Genomic DNA, 13,772 nt, shown 5'->3' with positions numbered 1-13,772 from the left:
TTACATCTGCTGCCACTGACATTCTGCTTATGCCAACTGCTCCGATTCCCTGAGCGCCATCCAGAGCCTCAGTGAACCGTATCTGGTTCACTCTTTTGTGCACCGGATCCAACGCTCTCTTCAGCAGCTGGTGGACGACGGTTCTCCGATTAGCTTTATGTGAGTTCCTGGCCATGTCGGTATCCCTGGGAACGAAGCTGCAGATGCCGCGGCCAAGGCTGCGGTCCTCCAGCCTCGGACAGCTTTTTGTTGTGTCCCTTCATCAGATTGTAGCAGGGTCATTTCGCATTTTGTTGCTATGGCATGCTGATTGGGCTGCACTTACGGACAACAAACTTCGGGCCTTGAAACCTATTCCCGCCGCTTGGACGTCGTCCTCACGCCCTTCTCGGCGGGAGGAGGTCGTTTTGGCCTAGTTACGAATTGGACACTGCAGGTTCAGCCATCGCCATCTGCTGATGGCTGCGCCGGCGCCGTTCTGCCCATGTGGGCAATTGCGACGGTCCGCCACATTTTAACGTCCTGTCCGGATTTTAATACACTACGTCTTGATCTTGGCCTGCCATGTACTCCAGATGCCATTTTAGCGGATGACCCAGGAGCAGCTGCTTGCGTTCTTCGTTTTATCAACTTGACAAACCTGTCTAAGGACATTTGATCATGCTGTTTTTTAATCCTATGCCTGTCAATCTATCTTTTATCGTGTTTTCCCTTTTAGTTGCTGTTTTAAACTTGTGCCTTGCGGTGCATTCCTAACGTAGTCTGGGCGCTAATGACCATTGTAGTTGTGCGCCCTAAAACAAAAACCTTTACAGATGTATCTTTCCCCACTGCAGTCCTTACATGTTCATTCAATTTTGTATTGCTTTGCTGCATTATACCCAGATATTTAATTGATGTGACTATCAAGCAGCACACTATTAATGTTGTATTTGAACATCAGGGGGTTTGTAAAATTTGAAATTTTCCCGGCGAACCAACTGTTCAAAATGATTTCGGGCTTGCAGCTGGTCGTCATAAACTTCATTGCACAATATTTCGGCTAGACAACTGCCAGCCATTTTCAGGTGATCCAAACGAGTACTGATGAAGACGTTCTCCGCTCCAGCTTATATAGTGCGCTGATAGTACTGCTGCACATGTGTTACAGTTGCAGAGACAGAAGGGCCACGCCACCCAGCGACAGCACCCTTGCTGGTGGAACTGCAATACTCAGTTGCTGTCGGTATTGTCGCTGGCCACAGCTATCAAAGTCTTCTGGCGTCTTCACCGCGAGCAAATTGCGGAGGTGACGGGATTCCATGCGTTATTCAATTGGTAACCACTGTCACAGTTCATTAGATTTCCCGCAGTGTATATTTCAACGGATTCTTTGATAATGGATTCCCAAAAAGTTGTTGCTGTGGCCAAAATCAAAGTTTTGTCGTGCTCAATTCTGTCTATTGTAAGCCCACTCACACTAATTTGTATTTGCATTCTTCATGTTGCCATCACCCATCCCAGATGATGAGTGTAATTAAAACCCTTGTGCACGGGACACAAACGGTTTTGGATGCAGAGATGTTGCCTACGGAACTTGCACATTTGAGGACGATGTTCAGAGACAATAGGTACTCAACCCGGCAAATTAACAGGGCTTTCTCAACTAGAGCCAGGAACCAGGAAGGGGATAAAGAGGAGAACGCGCCAGCCGAGTCCCTAGCTTTTCTTCCCTTTGTTGGAAATATCTCTTTCAAGATAGTAAGGATTCTTAATAATTTTCATGTGAAAGTGGTTTTTCGTCCACTTTCTAAGATTTTGGATTTGCTGGGGACAATGAAGAATGATTTTTTTACTGTGGAAGGTGGGAATTTACAAAATACCATATCAATGTGGTATGGCCTATATAGGACAGACAACGCACACAGTGGAAGAGCGTTGTACAGAACATCAACGTTACTCTCGGGGTGCAACCCAGTTAGTCTGCAGTTGCGGAACATTGTATTTCTAACCGACATTCAATGGAGTATGACAAAACTTTGATTTTGGCCACAGCAACAACTTTTTGGGGCTCCATTATCAAAGAATCCATTGAAATACACATTGTGGGAAATCTAATGAACCGTGACAGTGGTTACCAATTGAATATCTCATGGAATCACGTCATTTCCGAAATTTGTTTGAGACGGAAGACACCAGAAGACTTTGATAGCTGTGTCCAGCGACAATACCGAAGGCAGCTGAGCATTGCAGTTCCACCAGCGAGGGCGCTGTCGCTGGGCGCTTTGGCCTTTCTGTCTCCACAACTCCAATGCATGCGCGGCAGTACTATCAGCGCACCATATAAGCTGAAGCGGAGAATGTCTTCATCAATCCTTGTTCGGCTCACCTGAAGATGGCTGCAGTTGTCCAACCGAAATATTGTGCAATGAAGTTTACGACGACCGGCTGCAAGCCCAAATTCTTTTTGAACAACAGGGGTTTGTTTTTTCTTACTCATCTGCAATAACTTCCATTTTTCTGTGTTTAGAGCTAGCTCATCACACCAACTAGAAATTTTGTATAAATCACCTGTTCTCCTACGGTCACGCAGTGACAACACCGTTCTGTACACTGTTATCAGCAAAAGGTCTCAGACTGCTGCTCGTCCTGTCCAGCAGATCATTTGTTTATAGTTAATGACAGCAGTCTTACCACACTTACTGTGTGTGTGTGTGTGTGTGTGTGTGTGTGTGTGTGTGTGTGTGTGTGTGTGTGTGTGTGCGTGCCCGCGCGCGCGCGCGCGCGCACATATGTCTATTGTTGACGAAGGCCTTAATGGCTGAAAGATTTATTGTGGTGCCTATCTGCGACTCAGCATCTCCGCTGCATGGCAAGTAGCAGCTATCCTTTCCATAATATTGTCACAGTATATCATGTGAGAAAAGAGCCAGCGGGGCTTCGCACAAGCAGTGCTTTCTGAAATTGTGCTGACATGTGGACAGAAGCTTTTCAGTCTCAAGGAAATCTATTGTATTGGAACTAAGAATATATTCAGGAATTCTGCAGCAGACTGATGGCAAGGGTATTGGTGTGTAATTTTGCGTGTCCAATCTTTATCCTTCTTGTATACAGGAGTCCCTGCACTTTCCTTGAGTCGCTTGTGACTTTGCACTGGGCGAGATATTCACAATAAAAGTAAGCTACGTAGGTAGCGATTGTCATAGAGTACTCCTGGTGAAAAATCTAATTGGAATTCCATCAAGACATGGCAGCCTAGTTCAGTTGTTCCTGTACGCCAGGGATACTTATTACTGTGTCCTCCGTAAGGGAGTCTGTGTGTGATGACCAGATAGTGGTATATTCATACAGTTCTCCTTTGTTAATGGTTTCTTAGATGTGAAATTAAACTTCAGCTTTCCTTTTGCTGTCTTTTAATGGCACAGCAGACTGGTCAACAAGTGACTGGATAGAAGCCTTAGACCCACTTAGCGAGTTTTATGTGGGACAAGAATTTTCTCTGGCTCTTGGCAAGATCTTTTGTTTAGGTATGACGGAGATAGTTGGTGTACGCTTCAGGAATTTATATTTTTACAGAAGACAAGTTTCAAATGACGACCGTCAAAAGTCAGTAGAATGTTCTCTTTTGAGCCGAAAGTGCAGCTACAGTTCCCTAAGGAAACAATTTATTAAGTTATTGTCTATTCAGTAGGTTAAAGTAAACTATGACATTACCGCTATAAAATAATTAATCTATACATGTTTAGTTTTAAATTTTATTTGCAACTGAAAACAGAAATGTTTTTGCACCATTGTTTTATGTATGAAGAAATCTTTTTTGAAATATAATTTCACGAGACATCAGCAGTGTATACAGTTAAGGAAATTAAATAAAATGTGTTTTCAGAAAATTTTGTTTTTGTAGATGTTGACGTTTGTGAAAACAATCCACAGTTTGAGGAATTCCCTGAATTAGGTATAAGTTCATGCCCACTGTGATGCCATAGTACTAGTTACTTGAGGAGGTTGAATAAACGATGACATTTTTGTGAAATGGATGCAACATTCTATCAGAACACTTCCCCTACTAGACCTGTCCTCCTGTTAATGGAGTCTCATGGTCTGCATTTGTCTCTGGAAGCACTGAAAAAGTGACATCACACTACTTACCTTTACATCACGTACGACTCATCTACTGCAACCGGTAGATACCAATATCTCCATTCATTAAAATGTTCCAGGAAAGTTGAACTCGATTAACATGTGAGGAGGAATCCTGGAAAGGCACCAAGCAGGTATGATTTTTGCACTCGTCAACACATGCTACGAGAAATCCCTCTGTCCTCAGATAATTAAAACTGGGTTCAAGAAGATTGGGGTACACCCTTTTAACAGAGGTGCAATTCCGTTGGAGATCCTAGCACTGTCTTCAGTCTCCAATCTCCAATAAACCAGTTTCTGATGTTAATCTGTCCTCAGGGGAAGAGAAAATGCTGCCCATTCCTGTAAGCGAACAACTCCCAGTGAGGGACACTCACAGGAAGTGACAGTGTACAAAAATTCATACCATGCAGTGCTGATTCTGAACATGGCCTGTCTTCTAAAACAACCACAGAGAAAAAATGGGGAAGAAATGCTAAATTTCGTGTCCACAGTACATATCCTGTGTGCAGTTTGTACTATAAATATGATACACATAATTACACGGAAGGAGAGTGGACACAGTGTTGTTTCTGTGTTCAGAGGTACAAGAACAATGTGAGAATCTAGGGAATGACAATGATGGAAGCACTTACATGTGCAGATAAATCTTTTTGTATTAGGTTAAGTAATTGATTTACATGCTGTGTTCTTTACTTTTTGTACATCCCCTACCCCCTCCCCTCCCCTCCTCACCTGCCCTCCTCCCATGTTAGATAAGAGTTTCTTTAGGTGAAATAGATTGTGTTGATTTTGCCGTTTGGGTGTTTTATTCTATTAATATGTTTGCCGTATTAATGCAGTGTAGTTGATCACAATTTAATATTAGGAGCTGGTAGTTTTGCATATTTAGTAGTTTTGCATATTTTATGTTCATTGTTTTTGGTCTCAGGGAATTAGGATACCATTTACTCAATTAGAATACCACTATCTTGGATTTAGAAATTGTGTGACATGTGGAGGAGCCATTGTCATAGAATTAATTTTTACAGCTTTTCACTATATTTGTAAAACTTAAAAATACTCAGTCAAATTAAAATATATATATATATACTGTAGAAAGTTCAGTCTGTCTTCCCGAGTTGAGACCTTCTTTCATTTATTAACATTGATTTTTCGTTTATGAGCATTGCATAACAATAATATTTTGGGATTAGATGTTCATATCCCACTGTCTGAATGGATAATAAGTTAGTGGCCAAATAACTTAATGATGTGAAAAAGTTATCTAATGATTTTGGTTTGATACAGTCAGTGTACTAACAGTTGTATACTTTTGTCTACTCTTTAACATTTTGTAATGCATCAGCAGGTGATTACTGCTCACTTGGTGAGTACAGGTCTTTTTTAGGCAGTGAGCTTCATATAAATGATTTTGTGAAACGATTAGATAGAATATTGCAGTTAGATTATGTCAAACATAATTAAAATAAAGATTAATTTTTCAGTTACAAAAAGAAAACCGATTTAATGCATCTTTAGTAGTTACAAATTTACAGGCACAAAATTCTGCTGCATGTGGTTCTATTGCTGAATCTATTCTTACACACATCACTGACAAGTTGTAATTGTTCATTGAGGATAAATGATGTATGTTTCTAGGTCACCTGATTACACTAACAGTTTGGGCCGTACTGGAATGCTACATGTACCAGAACAGCACTATGGGGAAGTAGCAAATAGTGTCAGTAATGGTAGTTATGGTCCTCAAAGGAAAGTATCTCCCTCCACAACTAACCGAAGCAAAGGAGCTTCAAAAGGTGATGGTGCTAACAGTTCTTCCAGTAAGAGCTTTGCCTGTACAGTCTGTGGTAAGGGATTAGCTCGTAAGGACAAATTAGTTATTCATATGCGCATCCATACCGGTGAGAAACCGTATATTTGTGAAGTGTGTAATAAGGCATTTGCTCGCCGTGATAAACTAGTGATTCATATGAACAAAATGAAACATAGAACACCAACCAACATAGCCCCTTTAGGCAAACGTTCAATAGTACCTGACAAGAATGGTATGTTGATGCAACAACAGCACCAGCAGCAGCAACAACAGCAGCCATCACAGTCACAGCAGCAACCACAGCCTCAGCCCCCACCACACCAGCAGCCTCAGCAGCAACAGTCACCACAACAGTCACTTGTTACAGATAAGAAATCATTATCAGTGAAATGTGAAGATGATGATATACCTAGAGGTCTTCCTCTGCCTCCTCCACAACAGCAGAACATTAGTTGGAGCTGTGAACTTTGTGGTCGTATGTTCTCAACTCGAGATGATTGGATGGCACATGCAAAAAGTCATCTAGACGACAAAATGATTAGTAACATGCATCATCCACAACAGCATCTTAGCAATGGAAATCCGTGTAGCAGTAGTGTTGTAGTCCCCACATCAGTGCCTGCACCACCAGCTCCTTATTTTTCCCCTCATGTACCACACCATGTGCAACCATATGGTGCTAGTGCACCAGAAAGGCATTTTTGCTTAGTATGTCGCCAAGACTTCACGAATAAGACTGATTTTATGTTCCATGTGCGTACTCATTTTGTTGAAGGGAAGCCACCAGAGTTTGACATGCTTGGCAAGAGTAATCTTGTGGATGGATCTGGTCTGTGCACTTGAACGTTAAATATATGTAATTACATACTATTTTTACAATGGAAAATTTTGTATTGTTTGCAGATATTTAGTGCAATGTGTACTGTCTTTTTATGAAGGACACTATTTTTTATGTCATGTGGAATGTATACTAATAATTCATAGTTGTTTTATAGCATTTTCTGTGTGCTGTGGGTAATTGTCGTGGCCCTAATTATGTTGCAGGAAATTCAGTTGGCTAAATGATTGACAGGTTTTTATGATAAGACTTTTTGAGCTATATTATTTTTATACTAGTTATCCGGTCATTGTTCCTACAATCTCCTGAATTGATTAATTGCTTCAGTTTTTTTGAGTGTCATTTGCTGTGATGTGGTTACATATATCTTTTTTATAATTACAGTGTAGTTAAAGTTGCAGCATGGTTGCGAGTTGGTGTCTTTTAGAAACTAGTTGGCTATGAAAATCTTTGAATTTTAAGTTTTGAAAAAGTGTTGATCACCTAATTTTATAGTTGGTGTAATAGTAAGGCCCTGAGAACAAGAGAGTATTTCCGTAATGTAATACATATCAACGCTATGAGTACACCTAACAAAAATCTTTCCTCTATCAAGTTTGAAAACTGGTTTCAATAAGACAATCAATATGGTTTAGTAATCTCTGAAACTTTCTCATTGATCAAAAACTGGACAATAGTATGTTGGTTACAGATTTGTTAACAAATAATCCTTTATACAGATGTTGTACCAACACAGGGTAAAATTTGATTTAAACAATGTAATGGATGAAAGCTTTGAATTGGATGGGTAAAAGCATTGGGAACATAATTGATTCCATGGTAAGTTGTAAAGTGTGTGAATGTACTTTTACAACACATACTATTTTTCAGTAGGCCAGCAATTATACTTCTGTTGTTCAATGAAACTGCAGAAGACTTTGATCAGAATAAGGACTAACATCTGTGAATAACTTCTTTCCTAATTTATTTCTATTAAATTGTGTGTACGATGATGTGTTGCTACTTGGAAATGGATTTTTCCAGTGCATGTAACAGTCTTCCTCACTCTGGTGCTTGTTCCTGTAATGTGCAGTTTTATGTATTTAATTTTATTGTGTTGTGGATATTAGTTATCTTTATCTTTATTTGAATGTTTTATTGTGTTGTCTTTTTTATACACTTTATTGTGTAAATGTGTTCCTTCTCAGATAAGTTGTATACTTGAGTCAAAAATTATAGATACTACATAGTTATTTAGTTACTTACTTGAAAAAGAGTGATTAATTACAAAGACTGAAAAGATGTTGCATTGTTTTTCTTTACAATCAATTTTTTTAGAAGGCTACGTTTAGTGAAAAATTATTTTATGAGGTATATGGCAGGTGTACTGCAGAATTTTCTTTGCAGTGACATTCTATTGTGTGTGTGTGTGTTTTATCATTATGAGACATATCACTTCAGAGTTTTCTCTTAACTGAACATCAGATTCTCTTAATTTTTGCAGCTAAGAATAGCTAATAGCTTTCTTACATACAATTTTGTTCGCAGTTGTCAGAATTATATGTTTTCCTGCTTCAGATATGCCACAACCTCAAGGACTTGACAAATATTGATCATTATTTAACTATCTGTGGCTTAAAATTTTCGTTGTTGATTTATTAACAGATGATTCCTCTTACAGCACATTCGAACTTTATCCCTAATGCAAAGCTTCATTCTATTGTCATGTGTAATGTAAACACTAATCGAATTATATGAGGCTATACATTTCCAATATTGCATACTTTAAAACAACATGATAGAAATTTTAACTGCCTTCAGATAAATTTCCTGAGCAATCAACATGCACAGATCTTTATTGAGAGCACTGCTGTGAAATGTAATGGCTGATGACATGGCATGATTTGATTTACCATTGAAAGATTATGATAGCATTTTTCTGTCACTGTCATCTGTAACTTATCTTGCTGATATGAAATATACTCACTGCCTTCATCATTAGGAAGAGGCAGCAAGTAAAGTAAAGAAATTAGTACCGCATTCTTGACCTCTGAGGTGTTGTAGGTGGAATCTATGTATACCCTAAGATATAACTGAAGTGGAAAACAATGATCTCTTTTTAAATAACAGTTTTTCTTGGCTGTAAAGCACTGTGTCAAAAGAAATGTAATTTGAAATGTAAAATGTTCTGGCATTGGTTTTGTATGTATGTCTGGAGAACTGCAGGATCTGAGGATTGGTTTCTCCCTTTTGTGTTCCTATTATAGTTGACAGTGACTTAACGATTCAGCTTCAGGTGGACAGTGTCTGTGTGCAGCTGACAGCTGTCTGTCTGTCTGTCTGTCTGATGATGATGATGATGATTATTATTGTTTGATTCAGTGATATTTGACTTCCAGCAGTCTATTTGTTGGGATTTTTTGTGGAGTAGTGTAAGTTATTGTTGTTACTATTATTGTTATTGTTGGACGTCTCATAATGTGTTGATAATATGTGTTAATTTACATTATTTCAGGCTGTAACACAGTTGCTTTGTTCCTGTGACTAATGTTTTGTGCCAGTCATTTCCTGTCAAATTTTGTGATAGCTAAGACATATATCTGCTTTATTTGCCCCCTCTTAATAACAACTTGTGGAGATATGCTGATAATCTTCTTGTTGAGTACCCCTAATCCACACGTGGAAGTAAAGGTGCAGAATACTTGTTAGTTGTGCACATACTCTCATGCTTACCCGTTACGGCCATAAAGCCAAGCAGACGTCATAGGTCTTCAGAATATGTATTAGATAATTTATCTTTCTAGATCCACCAGAGCAGGATGTTAAACTTTGTTTTATTCATTTCATCTTTTATACCTATAGGAGTATTCTTGTGTAATATTTAAATCAAGCCTGCTGCTGTTTCCACACATATATCAATTTGTATAGTCTATGACTGTTTTTATTCAGTTTAACATATTTGAACTATAGTGGCTGTCGCGAAAATAGGCACATCAAGGTCATCTCACTTTGTTTCACTGTTGCCAGTTAGAGATAATATCAAAAGTTAGTAAAAATTGAAAAAAAAAAAAAGACTGACATGTCTGTTTTTGGTCTAGAACATGATGCAGTAGATTATAAAAGAAAATTCTTTCCAGCTACTACAGAAAAAACACATTAATATTACAAGAAATTTTAAAGAAAAATAATTTTTTACTTCAGTCTGTCCATAAGACAGAACCACTGACATTTTTGGACTGAAAAATATATGAAATTCTGAAAGATTAGAGATGCATGTAGTACAAATTTTATAATGAAAACATGAAAGTATTCATTGGTGTGAAACTCTTCCGCCCATGTAACGAAAAATGTCGTCACTGGTGAATTTGTGTTCTGTTGGACTTAGTAGAAACTTCCCCTAAGAAAACTATAAAATTAATTTTGGTAACCTTGGAGACGTCATTATTGTATGATTTGACTTAAGAGACTCCGTGCCGGGATTGTTCCTTTCAAAGGGCACGGCCAACTTCCTTCCCCGTCCTTCCCTACTCCGATGAGACTGATGACCTCGCTGTCTGGTCTCCTTCCCCAAAACAACCAATCAACCAAGAGACTCCGTGCGCAACAGTACGCGAGTACTTAAGTGCCGCTGCCAGGATTTTTGTTCAGGCGGCTCACCTTAATATGCCAAGAGTATTCTCTACCATCTGAATTTTTTTTTAATTTTTATCTCCTACTGACCATTCATCACAGCAAATCGTCACCCAGTTTGCTGATACACACTACAGAAAAGTAACTTTAAGTACTTACAGACCACTACTTCTGTTGAAGTCAAGCAAAATACTTTTTTCTGTATGATTCTGTGAAACTGAAGTTTTATCACAGTATACTCAATCGTCTCCAGCAAGCAATAAGTACGTTGTACTCAGAACTTCATTATTGCAGCTGCGGTATCTCTAAATTCCATTAACAATTTTCATCCAACCTTACACTTTCGGGGGCGGGGGATACCGAGTGAGTGGAGAAGATAAACAATGGAGGCCTCTGAGCCAGAATAATTTTTTTCCACCTAGATCACCCTGCAGTTTTCTAGCTGTCGGGTACTCTGATCAATTGCGGTATCTGAGTGTAGTTCTACACACTAACTTTTTTTATCAAAATCATAAAAAAATGTACATTTCCATTTTCTTTTATATCCCTTTCTTGGAGAATCAAAACACATGCTCACACTTAGAGACTATTCTAAGGCTACTACACTCTTCACATTCATAGAGTTGATTCTAAAATATCAAAAGGTTTTCTGTCATTTTGTGAACTTGTGCAAAATTTGTGTTATTTCTAGTTTCTTCACTGTTAGCAGGATCAGTAAACAACTCCAGTGCATTCAACATTGCTTCTGCATTTTTTCACTACTACACACATGCCAATGCACCATTTCACGGAAGACTGAAACCACACGCGAACACACAGTACCGATGGATAAACATAACATTGAGCTAATACTGACCTGCTGCACAGCTAGCAGTGTGACAACAAAGCTGTGAGGTGGGCGAATAACAGCTTTTAAATTCTGCGGACTGCAGACAGCGGGTGAAACCTTGAGGTGGCTTAATTTCGTGATGGTCACTCTAGTCTTCATATACAAATTTCGTTGAAGTAAAGCCTTCAGCCTCTCCTGTGGCTTATTTAAAGCACACAATTTTGTTTGGTTGTTCTGCAAAATTACTTATTCTTACATTATTACAAATAAAACATTTAATCTTTTAGCTGACATTACTGCTGTTTGATTTAGTAACTGTCCTGTCGAGTCACAAACAGCTGTACACGTACTTACAATGTTAAAAACACGGAACGTTGGTTAATCTCCCAGTGGTTAAGATCCTTTCAGTTGAATACTAGTTTGCCCTGTTTTTAGTTGTTTGCATATTGTTTTCCAATCCGTGGAATACTAACATCTCAAAATATGCTTAACAATACACACACATTATAATTGTTTCAAGTTTAACTCCTATGTTAACAATTACTGTCTGTTCCAATTGAATGTACATGGGTACCAGGGGAAAATTATTGTTTATATAATGTGGGCATGTTTTGATACACATGTTAGAACTTGTGTCTGAAGATGGACAGTTTTTACCGTAATGCAAGAGAAACAGTGAAAGGCCCTACTCATAATTAAAAGTGAATACTGAACCCCAAAAAGTAGAATTAATTTGTATTTTGTCCATAGTATATGATCTAAGTAAAATTTCTTAAAGGAAGTTTGAAGTATATTTATTGAGACATTGAAAATGATTCTAATTATGCTCATGGTATAATTAATTTCTTAAAACCCAAGAATTGTACTAAAGGTAGCTAATGTTAAAAATTCTCTTTTACTGTAGCTAACAGTAATGTGTGACAGGTTTTTTCATCAATAATATGCCTTTGAAGTGGTCCATTGTGTGGAAATTGTGTGTTTGAATTATGTTTAATACTAAACAAATGTCAACTTGATAACTAATTTACTTCAAATGTAAGGTGATGCCATTATAAATGAATGGCTTGAGAACCCTAAACATTCATCTTGCTGATGCATAGAGGTTGTAGTTTTGAACCTGAGGGACACAGTATGTTAGAAGGCAAAATTCCCAGTAACTTGATTCTGTAAACATCTACTAACATTTCTGTCACAGTTACAGTCATGTCTTGTAAATGGTTTACTAGCAATACTGGCCTAACAGGGACAAACTGTGACTGTTATGGAATCACTTGCTGGGTTTTATTGCTACTGTTGATTTTAATAGGAATGTGTTAGGTAACACTTAAATTTTTGCGTCGACCCATGTTACTTGCATCTAGAAATCTCTCTCTCTCTCTCTCTCTCTCTCTCTCTCTCTCTCTCTCTCTCTCTCTCTCTCTCTCTCTCTCTCTCTCTCTCTGTCCCGCTCCCCCTCCCTCTCATTCCTCCCCCCCCCCCCCCTCCCACACGCAGATACGAAAATATGAAATTAAAAATTTATGTGAAATTGAACTAGCTACTTGTCACAGTAACCACATCGATATCTGTGTCTTATCTGTTGTGATGAATGAATATTTATGCAAAGACTTGAAGTTGGATTTCCTGCTTTTTGTTAACAGTCAAAATATCATTAGACTCCCCGAAGCGCACCTTCTGGACTGACAAATATAATTTGTGTCTGGCCAGATGGTATGCTAGAAAAACTGAAAGATAAAGCAGCTGCGCATGAAAAGCGGAAAGTCCACATTTGAATCTGGTCCCAACGTATATTTTCAACTATCATAACAAATACGTATAATTCATGTAGCATGAGGTATCAGCAGTTGGAGTAGAGTATAGATAATATATTGATTAGGTGTCGACAGTCATTTCGAGGTGTGTGTGTGTGTGTGTGTGTGTGTGTGTGTGTGTGTGTGTGTGTGTGTGCGCGCGCGCGCTGTGTTTTCGTAATTTCATGAATAAACTGAAATAAGATAAATCTGAAAAGTAATGATAAGAACAAATTTTCATAAATTGAAAATCAAATGTATGTATTCTCTTGATTAGTCAAAACTTTTGTCAATTTGAATACATGAAAATACTAATGACTAAACTCAACAAGTCTAGCATCTACCTCATATAATCATAGGATGCACTTATTAATTTTGTGCAGTGTACAATTAAAACTAGAAAGAGATTACCAAGCAGTCCAATCACTTTTTCTGAGGACCACTGCTCAGCTTACTGTAGATTTAAAGTGAATCTCAGCTTGGACCATAATTTTTCATCAGTTTATGGTGTAAAAATACATGCTGACAACCTTACTTCGTATTTGTTTTGAAGATACAGTGCCATATTATACATACAATTTTGAACTAGAGTGTGTGATTTGTCTTGTTCTTACAACATCTGTTTCATCCAGTGTGGCTCTTTCTGTGTACCCCTTTTACCATATCCAATAATGAAAAACTGCAGCATTCTTGGCTGCTGGAGTGGAGTTATTGGAAAGTAATTCAAGTAATGTGCAAAGTACGGAAAAGTGTGTGTGTGTGTGTGTGTGT

At 38.3% G+C, this 13,772-nt stretch overlaps 1 protein-coding gene across 1 annotated transcript in view; it reads left to right on the top strand.

The window, feature by feature from the left end:
* The window catches only part of LOC126336601 (zinc finger E-box-binding homeobox 1), a 64,848-nt gene extending 51,078 nt beyond the window's left edge, over positions 1–13,770 (top strand). Inside the window, exon 4 of the mRNA XM_050000468.1 lies at positions 5,761–13,770. Coding sequence (XP_049856425.1) covers positions 5,761–6,778 — 1,018 coding nt within the window. The 3' untranslated portion in view covers positions 6,779–13,770. The remainder of the gene's footprint in view (positions 1–5,760) is intronic.
* Positions 13,771–13,772: the final 2 nt, after the last annotated feature.

This window comes from Schistocerca gregaria, chromosome 2 (genome assembly GCF_023897955.1).
Source record: "Schistocerca gregaria isolate iqSchGreg1 chromosome 2, iqSchGreg1.2, whole genome shotgun sequence".
NCBI lineage: Eukaryota > Metazoa > Arthropoda > Insecta > Orthoptera > Acrididae > Schistocerca > Schistocerca gregaria.
The sequence above is the reverse complement of the archived record's forward strand: the minus strand, read 5'-3'. Positions and strand labels throughout refer to the sequence as shown.